This window comes from Lepisma saccharinum, chromosome 6 (genome assembly GCF_977018435.1).
Source record: "Lepisma saccharinum chromosome 6, izLepSacc3.1, whole genome shotgun sequence".
Lineage (NCBI taxonomy): Eukaryota > Metazoa > Arthropoda > Insecta > Zygentoma > Lepismatidae > Lepisma > Lepisma saccharinum.
In genome coordinates, this window is record NC_139234.1 from 17,986,411 (window position 1) to 18,008,849 (window position 22,439).

Consider the following 22,439-nt stretch of genomic DNA (forward strand, 5'->3'; position numbering starts at 1 on the left):
ACCTAACTTAACTTATACCTGTGGCCCTACAAGTACGAGGGCTCTTTGCCCTCCTGCCCCTACCCCATATTTACAAATTACTCTCGGGGAGAACCTAACTTAACCTATATTTCACCCCCCTCTCCCCTGTGCAATATAGCCTAGTATAGCAATATTTGCTCATAATCTATTGCATTGGGAGGAGGCGTATATAGGCTCTTGCACCTCTGAAAAGATTCACGAGAACCAAAAAGTAATTTTATATATGCCTGGTATATAAAATAACCATGCCTATGAACCTGTTTGGCTTTAGGAAGCAGGCTATGGAGGCATTCGCCCAAAGTGCACCGTTGCCACCTGCGAGCTTGGACCTGTTGCCCTCCCTATTATCTAAACTCAACGGTTTGTTGATTATACACTTGAATAGCATTCTGACCCAGTACGACGAGGATGTGGGCAAGACTTTCTACATATTCAACAACAACTTGAATTATTACCAGTTCCCCATCTCCGGCAAACTGCAGTTTGACATGAATCCCGAGAATAAAGGAGAGGCCAAAATTTCCTCTGGCAAGAACATCTATCGCATCAAGCACGATAGGATGAACAGTACTACCACGTACGATGTATCTGCTGGCGATCGCCTGTACATAGAGCTCTTGGACGACTACGACAAACTCATCCCTTTTTTCATAGAAATGAAAATTAGCTATCCTATAATAAATAACAATAATGCCTAACGATATTTTTGGCCACACGAAACGCGACGACCATGGCGATGAGCTTCTCATGCTCGACGTCAGGGTCAAGAAGCTGCGAAGCGACCTGCAGGCCCTGCAGTCCACGCTCAACTCTAGCCTTCAGACCGAGATAGCCAGCTTGCAGTCTCAGTGCCTGGACCCTGTACTCAAGATTGATGCAGAGCTAAAATCGCTGCTGCAAAAATACACTGACCTCGCATCGATAGACAATCTCGACAAGCTGGCACTGAGTGTGGGTAATCTGCAGAACGAACTCCTAAAGTTGCAGCAAACGCAGACCTCCGACGTTGAACAGTTGAAACAACGCTTGCAGGACCAAACAAGCAACATCCAGACCGAACTGCAAACTATCATCCAGAGCATTAAAACTCAAGACGACTACGATCGCGTGAACGCTAGTATTGCTAAATTGCGCGAACAGTTTCAATCTTTCAAAATCCCTACGTTGGAAAGCATCAAGGCTGAGCTACAAACAGATGCTTTGCATGTGGCCATCAACGAAGTAAAAACTAAACTCCAAACATTGGAAGATTTTATCGACAATTTACCGTCGTCTAGCGAACTGAACTCCATTGCCCGTAGCGTGGCCAACATCAAACTCCAACTTGAGACCTACGAGGATTTCGGGAAGTTGCAAGGCACCATAACCCATATTGAGGATGCTCTTGCCGTTATTAGAAATGATCTGGCGAACGTTCACGATGAGCTGGAAACCAAACTGCCGGGCATCAGGGATACACTGGCCAACGTTCAACAGCAAATCGCCAAACTGGAAAATCTGAATGCAGAATCCGAGTTGTCTCATTTCCATCACTTGATCGACGACATACAGACTAAGTTGGAAACCCTGCAACAATCTACTCCCACCCAGGATGACATAACACAACTGCAAGAAGGCATACGTGCTGCTGCCGATGCCTCCGAGTTGGACGCGGTGAAAAAAGCTTTGGAATCGCTCCAAAACACGGTGGCCACCCTGCCTACCTCTCAGGAATTGAAAAGCGTGAAGAGAACTCTCAACCGAATACTCAAATCCGACGACATCAAAAACATCCAATCCGAAATTGAATCGATACGGGGGTCTGTCGCGACTTTACCTACCAACCAGAACATCACCGAGCTGCATGAATTGTTTGCGGAAATTAGAACCCAGGTCCACGACCTTGTAATACAGAGCTCCAAGTTGACGCTTGTAGAAAGCCTGCAGCAGATTATTGCCAGCGTGAAAGAGCAAATTGGGAGTATCGAGGCAAGTCAGGAATCGACTATAGCTAATTTCAGCACCCAACTACATGACTTAAATGAAAAATTCAAGAGCCTTATTGTCGATGTAAAGATCAAACCAAACTACGACACTGTTGTTCATGCTATCGAGGAACACCTGGAATCGGTGAATGGTAGATTGGAGGATGTGGAGACTGAGGTTCGAACCAACGTAAACACTCTAAATGCCAGCATCGACAATCTCAAGTCTACGATTGTCATCGAACTGTACAGCATACCAAACAGAGAGTTCTCCTCCCCTTTCAATCCAGGTTACAAACTCTACATGTTGACTCCTGCAAAAGCTTATCATCAATTTTTCCTCGCTGGCACACTTCAGTTCGTCAAGGTTTCCTACTGGTCTTTGCCTCACGCAACCCACTACCCAATCATGACCGTGACGAACATTGGCGATGAGCCTAAAATAAGAGGAGTTGAGCTGGTCGATTTCACACACCCCGAAAGTCGCGAGACTGCCTATGCCGAAGATGCCACTCAAATTATCGACATAGAAATAGGTGACAAGCTGTATATAGAAAACCCAGCATTGTCTGCAGCCAGAAATCCCATCCAGGCTATATTCTTATTTTCGCGCCATGTCTAGGCAGGGTATCGTGAACGAGCTGCATAAACCTGCACGACGAAACTACAAACGACTGGCGGTGGTGACCAAAGGCGTGGATGACCTTTGGCAGGCTGACCTTGTGGAAATGAGTAGCGGCAACCTAAAAAATTTACATAAAATCAACAAAGGATACAAGTATCTTCTTACTGTTATAGATACATTTTCAAAATTTGCGTGGGCTTTGCCCCTCAAGGCTAAAACAGGTGTGTGCGTAATGGAAGCATTCAAAACTATTTTCAATGAAAGTGGCAGGCGACCTCGATTTCTTCAAACGGATAACGGAAAGGAATTTTACAACTCGATATTTCAACAGTTTGTTCAGAAGCAAAATATTCAACATTACTCGACTTTCAGTCACATCAAAGCCAGCGTAGTGGAACGTTTTAACCGTACTCTCAAAACACGCATGTGGAAACGATTCACGCTTCAAGGTAACCACAAGTGGGTCAATGTGCTTCCGGAACTCGTAAACGGCTATAATCACAGTTTGCATAGCACGATACGCATGAAGCCTGCCGATGTCAGCAAGTCTGATGAGGTACAATTGATCTCTACTGTTTATTGCCCCAAGTACCGGCCCACTAACAAAAAACCGAAATTCAAAATTGGAGACCAAGTAAGAATTAGTAAATTTAAGCGCATGTTTGAAAAAGGCTTTACCAAAAACTGGAGTACGGAACTTTTCACTGTTGCTCGATTGTTACCCGGTAACCGTCACACGTATATAATAAAAGATAATCGCGACGAAATTTTGAAAGGGCGATTCTACGAGGAGGAACTCTCTAAAACAAAATACCCCAATACGTATCTTATCGAAAAAGTATTACGTAGAAAAGGTGACAAACTGTTGGTGAAATGGTTGGGACTCGAGGAAAAAAGTTGGATCGACGCAAACGAGGTGATTGTGTAACGGGTGCTTGGGATGTGGTGAGGCGACTACCAGATTTTCCCCCGGAGCGTCAGGCTAGGAAAAACGGCGAACTGTTGCCGGACAACATTCGCTGCCTTATTGTCGGACCTTCAGGGTGTGGGAAAACAACTTTACTTATTGATAATTTTCTTCTTGCTCCCGACTGGTTAGATTGGAAGAACAGGCACTTGTATGTTTTTTCCAAAAGTTTGGAGCAAGCAAAATATCAACAGCTGACAAAACTGTACGAAGGGCTGAGCATAGCTACTTTTGCCTCCGAAGTAATGCCACTAGACTGCTGCCATGAAAATTCGGTGGTGGTCTTCGACGATGTCATCCTGGAGAACCATAACGAAATTCGCAATTTTTTTACACAGGGGCGGCACAGAGGCATGGACTGCTTCTACCTTGCTCAGACTTTTTCTAAAATTCCCAAGCAGCTTCTCCGAGACAACGCTAATTTTATTTGCTTGTTTCGTCAAGACCACACCAATTTAAAACATGCTTACGATGATTATGTAGGCGGGGACATGAACTACAATCAGTTTTCCAAATTTTGCTCTTCATGCTGGAATCAAGATGATTTCGGATTCGCCACGATAGACATGACGAGGAAACCCAATGACGGAAAATACAGAAACAAAATAAACAACTTTCTAAACGTTGCGACGTTACAAGAAACGTCTTGACGTATTATAAATAACAAATGATGAAACGCAAACTCGCAGACGACAACTTGAAGCTGCGCGACTACCTGGCCAAACGCTTCAGGGGTTGGAAATCAGAGAATCGCGGAATTTACGAAGAGAAAAAGCGACAGGACCAACCTATTATTGATGCTATAAGTGGACTAGGTAAAGACATCAAAGATGTTACCGAGCAAAATAAAGATTTAATCAACGAGCTCGTGCCACTTGCTGCTCGAAATTATGCTGTGCCTACACCGATATCCAGTATTCACACTACCCCGTTCGAACTTGGAGCTGCACCTCTGAGACGTCAGGTTCTAGGCAGTACCTCTTCGGACAAGGTAGTTGAATTAGGTCCGTTGGCGAGAGATTACCTGAGCACTGGGAAATTTGAAAAGGACGAGGTGTTTGGATTGTACCCCTCTGTGGAACTTAACGAGGGTGTGGTTTGGAAAATTGGAAAGTCAAAAGTTACGTTCGAAGGTGACGACGTGAAAATTAATTTGGGCGAGAAGAACAGCTGGACTAGGTATCCTGGCACTGTGGGCCTGTGGGAACTTATCACCAAAAAGCAACCTAAAGATTACACAGACGAGGATTACCAAAGTTACACAGAAATTTTAATCATGACGGATGCCCTGTACCAAAACAACGATGCAACACAGAATCGCGTAAAATCAAGCAGTGGAGAAAAATACAGGAACCTCATCAAGCCAATATGGAACCAGCTCAAGACTGGCAGCGGTGTCAAACTCTACAATACCCTACCTAAAGAGTTTGTTTGGGTAGACGACGTAAGGAAGCTTGTAGATCGATTGCTGGTTATCGCAGGCGAAGAAAATGCAGGCAATCGCAACTTCCACAACGAGAAGGTGGGCATCATGGACATGATTAGCACCAAGCTTAGCAACTTTATTGTCAACGACAACAAAGGTATAGGTTACCTTATCAAAATCATCAACACCCTGCCTCCCAAATTCTGGAATGTGGCCGAGGGTCGAGGTCTCGTGAACGACATCATCAACAAGCTACCCTTCGAGATGCACCTACCAGGTTACCAATACTGCGGGCCGGGTACTAAACTGGAACGGCGACTGGAGAGAGGAGACAAGGGGGTAAATCTGCTGGATGCTGCATGCAAGGATCACGACATTGCTTACAACACATATACGAATTTAGATGCGCGTCACGATGCTGATAGAAAATTGGAGCATGCTGCGTTCGGGAGACTCGTCAGCAGAGACGCCTCGCTGGGTGAACGGGTTGCAGCATTAGGCACGACCATTGCCATGAATACAAAACGAAAATTGGGGTGGGGGCTGTAATTAAATAACATACAGTAAAAAAAATGTCTACGCATATAACAGACTTACCAACAGAAGTGTTATACAAAATATTTATATTTACTTTCGACGATAGTCACGAGGATGTTAAAAAGCTTATTGATTTAGTTAAAATAACACCACAATTTCGCTTGCCCTGTGAAATGCTACTTCTGGATCATCTGAGAAAAATAAGCGGTGTGAAATCTTCTTCTTCTCCCTATGCTCTTTTTCGGGCTGCTGATGAAAAATTGGCTGATAAGATGGACGAACTTCACGAGTGGAGACAGGGGAGGAGACGATATACAGACGACTGGTACGCTTCAAATGCAGAAACCAGTAGGATCATCGATCACCTCATCGCATTAGGCAATGCCGAAACTTTTTTCTATAAATAACACACTGTAAAAAATCTACGAGACCAAAAAAATATTTTTTCGATATGAGTGAAAAAATTAGTGACGTCCAGGCATTAAAACAAATGCTAAATTTGTCAGTCGAGTATGTAAAAATTCAGGAATTGGAAGTGGACAAACCTTACGCAATAACTTCCGGTTCAATTGTTGCAACCCAGTATGGTCCCAAAGTACGTCTGTTGCTCAACGGACAATACAGCCTATTTTTACCAGATCGATACGCTAACATGTTATCCGACGAGAAGCTATCTATTTTAATCGAGAGTAAAACTCGAATCGTGTACAAGGGGACAAAAGAACTTCTTGGTAAGAAAACAAAGCACATAATCGAATTTGTTTAATAGCTGCAAAGTATATATAAATAACATACCGTAAAAAAAATTACACGGGAGGGAAAACAAAAAATCTCTGAACATATATAAAATAACATACCGTAAAAAAAAAAATTACATCATGAAGCCCAAGGGCGTCGTGTACCAGATACCTTATTCGAATCTGAAAACGCTGGGTGCCCTCGATGGGTTACTCACCAAGAAACAACGCGAGAAGAAACGTTCATGCTTGTCTAAAGGACACGGAATAAAATTGCTGCTCAGCACTCCACAATTGAAAAAGTTGCAGCATTCGCGGAAGCAGCAGAAGATTGGAGGTTTCATATTCAGCATTCCGGCCATCCTGGCAGCTTTGGGTGCAGTGGGCAGCTTGGCAGGAGGCAGTGCCGCTATCGCCAAAACCGTCATCGACTCGAAGAAGAACAAGGCCGAGCTGGAAGAACAGAAACGTCACAACCTGGCTATGGAGAAGAAGGGGAAAGGTGTGACCAAAAAGCAAAAAAACAACCTCGATGCTTTGAAGAAATATAAAAAAAGAAGAAGCCCTGTCCAACTTCGATATTGAATCTCTGATCGAACTGTTGGGAATAAGGAACTTTAGGGGTGTTTTCATGTCCGATTCTCTACCCTCTGCTGTGAAGAAAAAGGAGTATGGCGTGGTCAACCTGGACAGTTACAAAAATCCTGGTACACATTGGATATGCTACCTCAAAATTGACGATGACAATGCATTTGTTTTCGATTCGTTCGGTGGCACACCGCCTGCCAGGTTGGTGAAGTATCTCAGTGTTGCCAACCTCTACTACAATGACGAACGCATCCAGGGTTTCACCGATGTTAATTGCGGCCACCTATGCCTTTCCGTTCTCGCATACATGTCTAAAATAAATAACCCCTCAGTGGAGCATTTTCAGAAAGCATTGTGGTACCTAAAACACCATGGGAGTGTTCCATCTCACCAGCGAGACTTCGGTCTTGAAACTCGCGTTGCATGACGACATCATCTATCCTAAATCTATTGCTCTTCGTGCATTCTACAGCATGTACCTGATACCCAATGTCACGGAGCACAATAACAAAATTACTGTTGGAAATGAAAAAATAGTTATCACGCCAGGACAGTACAATCTGTCTACCTTGCAAGCCCAATTGCCAAGAAATATACTGCTATCTCAAAATTCTGTAACTCACAGAGTTGAAATTGTGTCTGCTACGGAAACAGTAGACCTAGGCACTGTTGGAGAGCTTCTGGGATTCGAGGACAACACAAAGCTCGAACCTGGCATCAAGCACATCGGTGCCAACATTCCTAAATTTCTAGCCATCGAGACTCTGAACATACATTGCAACGTGGCAGAAGGCATGATCACCAAATCCTCGGATGGCATCCCAGGCAGCCACAAGCAGACAGGTATCATCGCTACGTTCAAACCAAACTCTGAATTCATGGAACCGATTATATACACACCCTCACCACCGATATACTTCCCCATATCTCGTAATCGCATAGACAACATAGAATTGGCAGTGACAAACGAGAAGGGGGAGGTGGTGAATTTTGCCGGAGCTACTACCACCGCCGTCGTGGAGATTAACGTATAATAAATAACAATCATGGAGCAAATCGAAAGTTACGAGTTGCAGTCCTTCCCACCCAATCGTCGCACGTTCGCCAATTTGAACGAACCGAACAGGGAGATTGAATACGATGTGGACGTCGGGGATGGGTTCATTCACCCTCACAGAGCTGATTTGTATATCAAGTTTGATGTGGTGAAGAGAGACAACGGGGAAGCATTTAACGCCAATGCAAATTTAAAACTTGTGGACAATTTTGTACCGCATCTGTTCTCGCAAGTGGAAGTTAGAAAGCATGGCACCGTCATCGATAGGGTTGACTACCCCGGGATTACTTCTACAGCTGTGGCAACACTGAAGCTCTCCAAGACCGATGCAGCATACTACCAGGCAGGGGGATTCGAAGCAGGTACAAAAATCAAAACTCAAAGCCACACAGTACTGTTTCCCATGCGCTTGCTTCCAGGCTTTTTCTCCGACTATACGGAGATTATGTGGAAGGGTGGTTTACGCGTCACTTTTCGCAGAAGCGCCAACGACAACGATGTGCTGATGCGTTACAGCACCTTGGGTGCAGACGGTACAGCACTTGCCAACACACTACCCGACGCTGCCAAGTGCGTCATCCAGTCCATGGAGCTGCGCATGCCTGTGGTAGAATACGAATCTAATTACGGTCTCAAGTACAAAGCCGACATCTTGAAGAACCCCCAAGTGCCCATCCAGTTTTACGGCTACCAGTGTGTGCAGAAACCTGCTTCTGGCAACCATTTTGAATTTGATGTTACTACGCAGTTCAACAGCATCCGGTACGATATGCCAGAGTTTGCAGTTGTGCTCTTCCAGACAGGGAAGGACAACAACCAAGAGAAAGATTCTAGCCAGTTTGACAATTGCAAAATTAAGAATATTTACCTCAAAAATGGTAGGAATGAAGTTTTCCCACGCGAGAACTACAACCTAAACATTACAAACAACGATTACCTGAAACTTTACGAGGCGTACACAGCTTACAAAAGAGTGACCTCCGGCAATGTGGACGTGTACTACAATCCCAACGAGTTCATAGCTCGCAGACCCATGTTCGTCATCAACACATCTAAGAGAAAGCAGGTGGTTGTCAACGATCGTACCAACATAAAGATCGTATGCGAGTTCCACGACGCCTTGCCTGCAGATACTTTGTGCAGCACCATTCTTATTGCAGAGAAAACATTTGTGTATGATGTCAAGAATGAAAGAGTGACTGAACAGTTTTAGGTGCAAGAAAAAAATTATACTGACCGTAGGTCCAAATATTAGATTCCTATTAACCTCCAGGGTGTGTGAGAAATGGCTATTGATCTTCTAACAATACAGCTTCCACAATCCTCACAATAATCTGAAAATATTAATAAAATTAAACATCGTTGCATTTAGAAATAATCATACTTGAGCGCACAAAGGAACTTCCCCTTTGGCTCTGCGTATGCCCTCTTTTCGCCCCGTAGGACACGGCGAGGAATTAGTTCCGTTGAAAATTTGCAATTTTTTGTTACATGTGTTGATTTTTTTATTAAAATCATCAATAAAAACCTAATAATTTGATGTACTTTTTTAAGATTTGGTATGGTTCGCATAACATGCTGGAGAAGATGTATTAAGCTGATGATGACCCCATTCCATAGTGTGCTCGTTACATGGAAGCACACAAAGTTTGTTGTCCGCAGCATCAAGTGCCACCTTATCGATAGCATCCGTATGCACCTCATGGAGGTGGCTAACTATGCGATGTTCTTTTCTTGTGATCTGCTTCTTCTCAAACAAACATTTCTTGTATAGCTCTATGTCGAACTGTGAAACAACACTTCGTCCTACTCCTTTTGCCTTTTTTATCTCCTTGGACTCGTCCACAAATCTAATACAGTACATTTTTGCTCTGAGGGCCACAAACTCTGCAATGATTCTTCCTCTGGCCTCATCTTTCATTTTCCCCACTGTCATCTCGTTCTGGATGCCAGACAGCTTGTACTTCTCGAGGGAATCTTCTGAGTAGTTGGAGAAGTCAAAGTGCTCAGCTAATATTCTGTAATCTTCAAACAGATCCTCGGTCCTAATACAATAAACGAAGCTATCTGTGTCCATGTATGCTACTTGAATGCGATCTTGAAAATGAGGTTGCATAACTTCGTAATGGAAGCAATACATGGCAAGTTTGGACAGTTCTAGGACCGTGGCTCCAACAGCTATTGGCTTATCGAGTGTTACTTGCTTCTTCCCCCTCTCGATTAACATTAGGTCATCAGTAAATCTTGTAAAATTTTTATAGAAAGGATCGGCGATTAACTTCTCGCATTTCCGAGGATTAGATACCAGATCGCAGTTAATTCGATTTCGAACCTGCTCCATTGTTTTGCCAAAAATGCTGTTATTTAGCAACTTGTAGTGGTCTTTATCAGCAGCTGACGTGGCTCGTGCCCGGCTTTGTGTATTGTCACTGATGTAAGGCTCCAACCACTTCTTCTGTGTAAACTTCAAAGCCTTGTGGACTCGCTTCAAAATCAATCCTTGTTGCAAATAAAATTGCAATAATCGATAATGTAGCACATAGTTCTGTTTGTTGTGAAATGTTAACATGAGCTTCTTGTCATTTTTACCACCAGGAGGAACTTCCATCTGTGGTGCCATAGCAAAACCATGATGCTTGTCGTGAAGTTGGTGAGGATACTCGAGATCAACTTCAAGAAAACACCCACACGAATGATCAGCAGGCCATTTCAGAAATTCACGATTCGCAAGTTCGTCTTCCTCCATCCACATGTAATCTCCAATAGGCAAGAATTGAGACATGGCCCATCCATATAAATTGTTCATATCAATGTAGGATATGAATGTTGAAGGGGTGTTGGGGTTGTAGTTGGGCATGTACTTGTTATTGGCCTTGATGTATCTGAGTGGTGCTTGGACAATGCCTCCTCGAATGGCATCCTCGATAAAAAGGTGATGGTCTATATTACTGATGAGGCCAATCTTCACTTTTGTACTTTTTAGCATTGCTTCCCAGGACCAACCGGGGGTAGTGTAACTATATGCAGGATCCAACCCATGTGTACTTATGCATCTGCGTCTGTGGGACTCGAAGACATCAGCCAACAAGGTTGTGTCGAGTTTTAAATATACATCATGGTAATCTCGCATATTCCGGCATCCAAAAGCCTCGAAAACTTTTTTTGCATGCTGGTAGTCGTCTACTGAGCAGGTGCTATTTGTTAGGCGACTACAAAAAACTTCCCGTGGCGGAAGTTGTAGCTCGTTAAACTTTCCAAAATTATCCATATACTCGTATGGGTATATGGATTTTTGTTTCAGGAGGTTGAGATGCTTATTTTCAAACAAGCGTTTGGTTTCTACGAGCTCATTCTCGGTCAACTGTTCAGCTAATCCTGCTAAGCTCGATGGTAAAAACTGGTAGCTGTCCAGGAATCGAATCTCGACCAGATTTTTTCTTCCCTCTACTCTCACCCACTTGCTGAATGAAATGTATTTTTCCTTTGTTTGAGGGATGATATTAATGCGTTCGGAATCACAACCAAGTTCCTTTACAAACAAATGCGCATCGTAACCTTTTAAGTTATGTATCAAAACTGGTACAAAACTTAAAACCTTGATCTGCAAGTTGCATTTGTTACAAACACTGACGCTGACGACCTCCCCACTCCAATGATTATGATGGTAAACTTTCCAATTATTTTCAGTGAAAGCACACTCACAAATTTCGCAGATGGTAGCACGATTATGTTCTTCCTCTTGTTGTGGTGTGGGTGGTGGCATTGGTACTTTAAGGTCAAGAAGCTTGGTAAGTTGTTTTGTAAACTCTATAAGAGTTTCAATGAATACTTTAGGGGCACTCGCACCAAAATACAACTTAAACTTTGGCATGTTGGTCATACTATGGGGGTATGCATAAACTGGTAGCAGGGCAAAGCTACACGGAGTGTGGTGGCTGATATGAACAGACTTGGGACCTGCTTTAGTAGATGTTGGTAATTTAAGCAGGCTTTCAAAATCTGCATAGAGCACCACAGGATGCTTCAACAGTGCTTTCAGTTTCCAAAATTTCATTACATCTAAATGCTTTGGCATTTTTATTGTTGCAACTGCATGTTTGGCACATCGCACCATGTGCTTTTGCAGCTCAAGATCAGGCGACTGTCGTCTCCCATAAAATATTGCAAGACAACAATCGCATATTTGGATTTTGCCCTCATGCTTTGTAATTTGCCTTGCAACAAGTTTTGGTAAATCATTTATAAGGCAATAGTGGTACACATTTTTATTTTTAATTAATAAAAGGCGAATAACCTTCTGCCTGTCTACTATTTTGCTAACTCGAAGAGTATATATGTTATTTGGAGAATCATATGTAAAAACATTTACAGCAATCTTCGAGTTGCATTGCCTCTCAAAACAATCGATGCTATCCAAAGTAACAGGGTATTCAATGCCAGCCATCATTGGTTCAAATTTTTTGAGGTATTCCGGTTTGTTATAGTTGTATAATTTATTCCGGTTATTGTTTGGAAGATGGTGAGCAGCAATAATACACCATAAAAAACATTGATTATCATTATTTTTGATATTGATCACTGCTTTTTTGTTTTGTATCCATAAGGGTAGCTTGACGTAACTATTTCCACGAAGAGGCTTGTACTTGGCCACCTTGACTTCTAGGTGACAAGATGAGAACTCGGGCAATAAACAAAGTTTCCACCCTGAGCCCCTCCCTTCGAATGCTTCGTGTTTTGCCAGCAACACCTCATACAAATTTTCGATGACAGTATTTAAGTTTACATCATCGGCAGCATGCAATGGGATCGGATGGCCAGAATAGTGATGGAAAGTATGTATTTCGTTATGGGTTTTGTTATAGGTTTCGTAAATACCGCTGAATATTAAAGACAGTTTGATCGAGAAGCTCAACAAAAATTCTCGCACCTTATTGATGACATCCTTTTTGATTTCTCTCAAGAAGGTGTTTAAATCACAACCTTCATCAGCATCGTACGAAATATCAAAACCCCTCTCTAGAGTGATTCGTGTCTCACTCCTTGGCTTTTTGTTCGGACTATGTGGTTGGGGGGCTTCCAGTTTACGCTTTCTCCCCAGTTGCCACTGGCTTGATCCCCCCCCACATATTTTATGATGCCTTGCCATATGCGATTTTGTAATAGCCATATTACAGTTCTTGCACTCCATTGTAGCCTCTGTAGTGGTCCGCTTCTCCTTACTTGGGTTGCATCTTTTCCGATGGTAGGATATATTTGATTTTGAAATTATTTTTCCACATGTCGAGCACGCAATTTTGGGGGCCATTGTATCCTTGTTTATTTATATACAATTTTTCACATAGCAATCCTAAAAAAAAGGGGGAGTAATCAAAAATTTCCATTTTATGTTTCTGTATAATTATATAATAAGGGTGGGTTTTATATAAATAGTAAATCTAGAAGATGCAAGAAGCATCTATCGGGTATTTTATATTTCAAACCAGGAAAAAATAATATCAAACAGAAAATATTAGGGGGAAAATTTGATAAAAATACATCAATTTTGATTGTTGCAAAAGAAAAAGCTTCACACATCGTATGAGTTCTCCAAAATAATAATAAAAATTTCTTCCAACATATACTCAGAAAAATTAGGTCTGTTTTTGCTACAGGCTTAATGCATTTTTGGCAGATGGTGTGTTGATGAGGGCCACTTTCACCTTCATGGCGTGGTGTTAAGCACAGGGGTAACCTTTACTCATATGTATATTTCAGTTCGGCAACATAACCAATAAATTACATTTAACTTTTTTCACCATTTCAAAATCTATATATAGCTCGCTTATATTTAGCACACTTATTGTTGCAAGTTGGCTATTTTGTTTATGTAGCACTCGGATTATAAATATATATAAAAAAACCACATCATCGTAATAACCATAGCCATGATTGATTTGGACATACAGTTTAAAATAAAATAATAAAAAAAAAAACTGCACTTTAATATGCACCGCGTACATATTTCCTAGCAACAACGACACACTGAAAAAAAAAAAAAAGTTAAGTTTGAGTTCGGGTTTTAAGTCCACTTTATGCACAGTAAGACTAATCGGGACTGGACCTACACTTTAAAATAAGATCCAAACCACTTATACCTCCACCGGGAATCGAACCCCCGGGACCCCTTAATTACAAGGTGATAACACTACTACTGCACCATGAAGAGGTCCTCAGAAGAAAAAAAAAAATAGTCCAGCAACCCTCATACGGAAAACAATAACAAAACTAGATTTTGTAAATTTGCAAGGAACATATTGTTCAAGCTAGTAACATTTACGTTTCCAGCATGTTCCAAATATAAAAACGAAAAAAAAAAAAAAAAGAGATGCGAAACATATCCACAATATACAAGAACTGCTAGGTTTATTTCAAGAAGTTTGTACCTCTCTCACAGAAGCTCCACTAAATTCATAAATCAAAGCCACATCATTCAGACTATATGAAACAGTATTACTCACCCACTAAAAAATCTTGCTAGTACTATTTCACTTTAAAAACTGATGCAAAACTGAACTCTACCACGTAGGACAATTAGTTATATTCCCAGCGCTAGGATAAAAAAGTATCGCGTCGCTAAAACATACGTGAACCAATAGAAATTCACAACAATTCGCCACAGAAAATAGTCCCTCTCGCTTCTTAGCCATTTTATTTTGAACGCACATCACATCATTCCTACCATGCTGTCAAATGACGTCACTATCTCCCAACAGTTGGCAAAGTTGACACGCAACTGTTTAGAGAGCAGTAAACCGAACACCACAATTTTCGAACATACTGAATTACACAACACTTTGAAATTCCGAGCTTATTGTTCCCAAAACCGGAGGTACTGAAAAAATTCTGGTGTCATGCATTTGTTCGAACTACACGGCACTTTGCAATTTCCCGCAACAAGTTAAAAGCTGGAAAATTCAAAGAGCATCCTGCTTATTTGTGTCTCCCCTCACAACACAAGCGAATGGTAGTGTAACAATAGTAGCGCCGCTATCGAGGTAGAACTCCAGATTTTTCCAGGGTCACAGCATTCAAAGCTTTGTCACACTAGCTGGGAACTCACAATGCCAGTTTCCAACTATTTTTTTTTTTTTTTACTTTCTATAGAGAACTTTGGAACTTCCCAGGGTCGATACATATCCAACAATATTGCAACATTATGAAGAATGCATAATTTTCAGAATTTTCCTTCTTCACCCAGTAACAAACGTCGCACACTTGCTTTTTGGTACCAAAACTAATCCCTACACTACAATGCGCATATATACAGTTAATAACTCTTACATATATTTTTCGAATATCGACATTTACATAGAAATAAATATGTTGATAGCAACATTGGCAACTGTATAAGATTGGTTTATTACTACAAACAGAGGCACTCGCAAAATTACAAGAAGAGAGAGAGGGGGGTATCAACACTTCACCACCGTGCCATTGCTAGAGATGAATAATAAGCAAACCGTCGAGTTTAGCCAAAAAAGTTCATAGGCATGGTTATTTTATATACCAGGCATATATAAAATTACTTTTTGGTTCTCGTGAATCTTTTCAGAGGTGCAAGAGCCTATATACGCCTCCTCCCAATGCAATAGATTATGAGCAAATATTGCTATACTAGGCTATACTGCACAGGGGAGAGGGGGGTGAAATATAGGTTAAGTTAGGTTCTCCCCGAGAGTAATTTGTAAATATGGGGTAGGGGCAGGAGGGCAAAGAGCCCTCGTACTTGTAGGGCCACAGGTATAAGTTAAGTTAGGTCCTTCAAGAGAGTAACTTGTATTTTTAAGAGGAGAGCAAAAAAAAAAGCACCCCGTACTTGGGAGTGAAGAAATTTTTTCTCGCCTCATACTTGGGGCGAGGTGGCCTTATATTTGGGGCGCGAGTCCAAAATAAGTCAATTTCATGTATTTTTTACCTATATTATAGCATTTTCTAAGCATATTCATAGAAAAATTAGGTTAAGTTAGGCCCTTCTCGAGAGTGAGGTGAGCTCATACTTGGGGCGAGGTGGCCTCATACTTGGGGCGAGGTGGACTCATACTTGGGGCGAGGTGGACTCATACTTGGGGCGCGAGTCCAAAATAAGCCAATTTCATGCATTTTTTACCTATATTATAGCATTTTCTAAGCATATTCATAGAAAAATTAGGTTAAGTTAGGCCCTTCTCGAGAGTGAGGTGAGCTCATACTTGGGGCGAGGTGGCCTCATACTTGGGGCGAGGTGGACTCATACTTGGGGCGAGGGAATTTTTTTTGTCGTAGCAGATTATGCTGAGGGCCCAAAAGTTGGTGCCTTACAGGGAAATACCATAGGTTAAGTTAGCCTCTTCTCGAAAGTGGGAAAAAACATAGTGTTGCAGTGTTGCCAACCTCGCCATTTTTATGTTGTTAAAAAAGAACAGCTAGATCCAGCTCCGCCCCTTTCTACCTACTGACAGGTCACTCACTTTTGATTGATTGTCACCCGCGGCGACAAGATTGTCACTCAAGGGTACTTTTCTCAGCTTTTGCTGATTAGTACCCTAAACCTATCTTTAAGAAGTTGTTTCAATATCAATGAGCGCATCAATTCGACCGCTTACGGTTTTTCCAGAAATGACCGGAGTAATTTTTCTAGAATATCTCTGTCGAATCTTTGTAAATTGTACATATATGAAGTTTAGTGAGTTTTCAGTTTTTTCGTTCCCTTTCCTAACATGTCTTCCTGACACAGGACATTACTGACTCAGGAAGTAGCCTATACATTCATAAGACGCTTGGTGCCAGCATCGAATATTCAATACATATTTAAATTTAAATGCTAGGCGAAAGGAAGTTGTGTCGTTTGGAATTTTACTTTCACGATCTCACTCTATATATAAGAACTGTGCAGAGAATACTTATCAGCAACAGTTGCAACAACAATAAGCATTATGAAAACTTTTGGGGTAAGTAAAATAGCATTGCTGTTAATTATAACATTAACACTATCACATGGCGTGGTTTTCTACACAACATTTACTAAATAAGTTTCCTTCTTCCTGAATGCTGTGCTGTTTCATGTGTTAATATTTACTTTTCTTTCACTCGTGTTCTTATGTAGTCGAATGCCTAAAGGTAGGCCTATCGCCATTGACGCGAGAAATCAAATGTTCGATACCGGCAAGTGGATAAAAATTTAGGTTTTGATCACTCTATCGAAATCCTTGATTACAAAGCAGGCTAAGAATTGAAATACAAGCTTATGTTTCATAATAATAGTTATATTCACACCAATAAAAAGTAGTGTACTATGTGTGATGACATATGATATTGATTTTATTTTAACTGTACTTAGGACCTGTTACTTTGGAAACGGAATTAAAAGAGGAAGAAGTTAGGGACATTTTGCAATATGGTGCATTACGATAATTAGTAGTTTTGACGTGTCTATGTTGAGTGTATATTTGTAAGATATTAAGTCAGAAGTTGGAAAATGAAATTGTTACTAGAACATACAAAAGAAACGACACTATGAAACTTTATTATTTAAGTTGTGATAAAATGTATAAACAGCAGTTCAGAAAAGAAATATAAATAATTTCAAAATTGAGCTTCGATAACATTGGTCATATCTTAATTATTCGATCGCATTTTGTTTTAAGGTCCTCGCTGTCTTCACTGCCTATGTAGCAGTTGCATCTGCAGGTGGTGTAGTTACCACTGTAGGTGGTTTGGCTGCATTAGCACCTGCAGCCACCGTGGCTCAAGTTGCAGCTGGTCCTGGAATCGACTATTACGTAAGCATATTTAACTGAATATTATTACTACATGAAGCACTTTTTAAATGTGAGTATTAAAAGTAAGACTTAGAATATCTTCAGCTTCTACCTTCATGTAAGCAACCAGGAAGATTTCTCTTGAAATTTTAATTTCACACGAATTATTATATGTGGTGATTTTGAATCATATTTTAATAACCCTCTAGTATATATAAATCCCAAATAAATAAATATTAAATATACTAATCGTATAATATGTTACGAATACAATGTGCGTGCTCTTTCCTCACAAATTACAAGCAAGTAATCATATTATATTTGTCATCTCCCAATCATTTTCATAACAAAATTATTGTTCATCCATAGGCACACCCCCGTTACTCTTATGGTTACGGAGTGAGTGATGCTTTGACTGGCGACAGGAAGTCCCAGGTAGAAGCTCGTGATGGTCCCGTTGTTAGAGGAAGATACAGTCTGGTGCAACCTGATGGCGCAATCCGAGTTGTCAACTACGCTGCTGATGACGTCAACGGATTCAATGCTGTTGTGAGCACCAGCGGAGCCAGCGTTCACCCAGATCCTGCTGTAGCTGCTGTTGCTCCTGTAGCGACTGTTGCTGCCCCTGTCGCAAGAATCCCAGTTGCTGCCCCTACTGTTGATTATTACGTAAGTACATCTTTCTATAACCATTTTGATTGTTCTGTTCATTGCAAGATGTGTAATTCTATCTCGTTATGTATGTGATAAATTTTCGGTATAAATAATACTACTTTGACTTACAGGCCCATCCTAGATACTCTTTCGCCTATGGAGTGAGCGATGGCTTGACTGGCGACAGGAAATCCCACGTGGAAGCCCGTGACGGTGGAGTGGTGAAGGGAAGGTACAGTCTGGTGCAACCTGATGGCGCAATCCGAGTTGTCAACTACGCTGCTGATGACGTCAACGGATTCAATGCTGTTGTGAGCACAAGTGGAGCAAGCGCTCACCCAGCTCCAGCAGTAGCTGCTGCTGCTCCTATCACAACAATTGCTGCTGCTGCTCCTGTAGCAACAATCGCAGCTGCTTCACCAACTGTCGATTATTACGTAAGTATGTCTTTGGCGAATGTATTTTATAGTTGCTCTTAATTGTTGTGATATTATCCCATTCTCAATTCACAACATCTTTAGTTTTAGTTTATTCTCAACAAAAACTTATTTTTCAGGCCCATCCAAGATACTCTTTCGCTTACGGAGTGAGTGATGCTTTGACTGGCGATAGGAAGTCTCAGGTAGAAGCCCGTGATGGTTCAGTGGTGAAGGGAAGGTACAGCCTGGTACAGCCCGATGGCACCATCAGAGTTGTCAACTATGCAGCTGATGACATCAATGGCTTCAATGCTGTTGTCAGCACCAGTGGAACCAGCGCCCATCCAGCTGCGTCCGTGACTGTCGCTCCACTTGCCACCAAAATTATTGGATAAAAAATCCACCTCTACTTCCAAATTTTACAATGAATAAAAATGGTTATAAAAGGTGCGAAACTGTAATAGTGTGCTTTCATTATCGGTTACAAAATAATCTTACAAGTGGCAGTTTATTCTGGTCGTTAATGCAGCTGCACACGATCATGAGGTCGAAGGACTGAATCCTTCCGTCGCCCTCGGAGAGAACTTTTTCAGAGAAATGTGTTCATCCACAAGTTGTATTATTTAAGTTTACAGATTCTGCTTACACTAATATAGCAGAAATAGTTGGTTCCAAAGAAATTGGCAGTTTGGTATGGTGGTAAAGGCAGCTGATCCGCAATCATGAGATCGAAGGATAGAATCCTCCCATCGTCGAGAAATTTTTCAGAGATATTAGTCCAATGACAAGTGGCGCCATCTAGTAGCCAAAGTCTGAACTCACACCAAAATATTTTCCAAAATACCCCTGTTGCCTCGCTCAGTAAGGGTGTTGCTCCCAATTATCCCAGACCCATCCCTTAAGGATCATTGTTTTTGATTAGGTGGTCGGAGATGAATATGATGGTAGTTGTCGGCTTCTGCGAGCTCCGAGGGCATACCCCTTGGGCGGTTCTGGCTCCGTGGGGGCGGAGATGGGGCTTGCATGGCCCACGAAAAGTGAAGAGGCTGAGAAGAAGTTAGGCAAAGTGGATGGTAGAGAAGAACAGAGGAAATTGAAAAGCAATGATTTCCGTCCGGGATTTGAACCCAGGACCTCTGGAACTGGAAGCTTACTTACCGATTTTTTTCTTACAGTAAAGGAAAGCCCCTAAGCGGAAGCTTCCCTCATCGACCACCGATTGAGCTAACAACGGCATTCGCTTGACGTTCTTTGGAACTTTTATTTGAACCTAGCTTGACCTGCTCGCTGCCTGAAAAAAAGATCGAACTTTCTCGGAGAAGATTTGAACTCGGGTCCTTTCGAATTCAAACCAGCGCTCTTACCAGCTTTTTTTTCTTTTTAAATTTTCTTTATTGAAAGAAGCTATTACTTACACAGATTTTACATTTGGGCGTGAATTTCCAAGGATCACATGTAAGAAATTTGCATACAAGGCTTTACAGGTTATCTGGTCATTTTGATAATATTGTTCACTGGCATAGAATTTGAATAACAGTTTGGTACATGAGGTTGATTGCCAAGCACATAATAGACATAATGTCCTATGAGAAATTGCACTGCACGTGTTCTTGTGAGAGGAAAATACTGAAACTCTGGGGTTAATATATGGTTCACCGTGAAGTCGTTCGGGGAGCGGCGGAATATGATTCCAAGTAACTTCTTGAGGTGTTTATAATCTCCCACGACTGTCACACATGTCGTAAGTCGATGCACTAAGGGGGTCCCGGGTTCGAATCCCGCTCGGATTTGGTTGTTTGTGAATGTCCATTCGTCAATTTCATCATTTCATTACTCATCCCCATCTTCGCAAATTAGCCAAGAGGCACAAAACGCGAAGTAAAATAAACTAAATCAATCAATCGATGCACTAAGGTGTCGTCCTGTGCAATGGGAGTTGTCTGCCATAAGGTATCTTGCAATCGTACTCTGGTGACAATAGCATCGTTTACAGTTAAGTACCATATGGAGAGCACTCGATTGGGGAGGTGGGTCGCCGCTATGTTTCTCCACACGATGTTTCAGCGCACATTGGAGAATAATGGGACAATACGAAGAATATGTTTCATCCGGGTTTGCAGCATTTTTGATAGAGATTTGACTGTTACATCAAAAAGATCCACATTTGGAAGGGGCATCAACATGTAACAAATTTCCACTATGGTTATTCGTAAATAGAGAAATTTTGTGGGTATAGCACCTGGGTAAATTGGGGTTTATAATAGTTTCAAGTTATTGTTATTTTTTATTGTAATGATTGCGTTACAGGAATATTTCCATTTATTATAGTATCTCTTGGAAATTAGAACAGATTTTTATTAGAAAATAATTAAAAGAGACTGAAACCTATTTGCAGTTCTATTGTGCAACGTAATAGACTTCATTCAACTTCGATATAAAAACAATCCTATTATGTACAATATATTTTTCTGATTTTACTGCTATAATAAAAAAATTCAAGACTTCGCACAGGTCAACAAATATTTAATTACTTTATTTATTTCCTTCCTTGCAACCTAAATAAAACCGTTAGTAACAACACTAATGCAAGTTGAAAATACTTGCAAACTTAATATGCACCTAAAGTGTTCATATAAAAATCGCTTGTTCAAACCTTCCAAAATAATGTGCTGTTGATTTTAATTTAGTTTTTTTTAAATGTCCTTAGAATTCAGATAGACCGTTGAGTGCTTTCCCCTCCCTCAGTCAGACCTCGGTCCCATAGCCATGCTGCGCAGCCATATCATAAAATTGTTCAAATGAATCCAAGAGTTATGGGAAATTACAAATTTTATTTTTCTCTCTGAAGATCTTTTACCCTAGTGTGTTACAATAAAAAAATATTAACCATCTGCAGCTCATCAGACGCACCAAATCTATTTCCCAAAGGGCTCGAAAGCCCTCCTCCGTGGCCGTGCGGTCTAAGGCGCTGTGCTTTGGGCTCCGACTGCGGGACGGCATGGGTTCGAGTCCGCCTGAGTTCAGTCTCTGGGTTCTCGGTTTGTGTATAGGGCCGGTGGCAACCCACCATCGTGAGGAAATTGGGGAGCCACGAGTGAGTAGAGTAACCCGGTCTCGGAAATCTCCTATAGCGGCTTGGGGTTCGACGTGCTAACCCCACGTCATCCCATTACCTGTTGAAGAACTCCACACCTCTAGGTAGGATTGTGGGAGGGAGACTAGCAGCCGGGAGATGGGCCCAGCCCAGCCAGGCCCTTTCGAGGGTTGTCGAGCCATGGGTTATTATTATTATTATTATTATTATTATTATTATTATTATTAAAGGGCTCAAAATGGAAATTTTCACTAGGTCAATATCATCATTTCCTACTGCTATTGTTTTTCTTGCATCATATGTCTTGGTCTATCGACTCTGGATCATCATTTTTGTATTATTTAAGTGTATTTGTAGGCCAACTGTTTTAGCTGCTTCTTTAAGTTGAGTATACAGTATGTTTCTCCTGCTGCGACCATTGTTCTTGAAATGATAATTGCGTAAGCCATTATCTGAGTGGTCTTATATACTATAGTGCCATTTCCGTCTATGTTAGTTTGTCTTATTATATATTCTAAAACCATATTGAAAAGTAAAGGAGCAAGTTCGTCGCCTTGTTTCAATCCCTGGTTCA

General features: G+C 41.4%; 2 protein-coding genes across 2 annotated transcripts; one reads left to right on the forward strand and one right to left on the reverse strand.

The window, feature by feature from the left end:
* Positions 1 to 9,471: 9,471 nt before the first annotated feature.
* On the reverse strand, positions 9,472 to 11,997 carry LOC145989002 (uncharacterized). The gene has a single exon (XM_083124302.1). It carries the CDS (start codon positions 11,995 to 11,997, stop codon positions 9,472 to 9,474), a length of 2,526 nt encoding a protein of 841 aa, XP_082980428.1.
* Positions 11,998 to 16,873: 4,876 nt separating this feature from the next.
* Positions 16,874 to 21,617, forward strand: LOC145989003 (uncharacterized). Its single transcript, XM_083124303.1, has 6 exons — positions 16,874 to 16,888; positions 17,585 to 17,719; positions 18,068 to 18,367; positions 18,484 to 18,789; positions 18,909 to 19,143; positions 21,496 to 21,617. Exons 1-6 carry the CDS (start codon positions 16,874 to 16,876, stop codon positions 21,615 to 21,617), a joined length of 1,113 nt encoding a protein of 370 aa, XP_082980429.1.
* Positions 21,618 to 22,439: the final 822 nt, after the last annotated feature.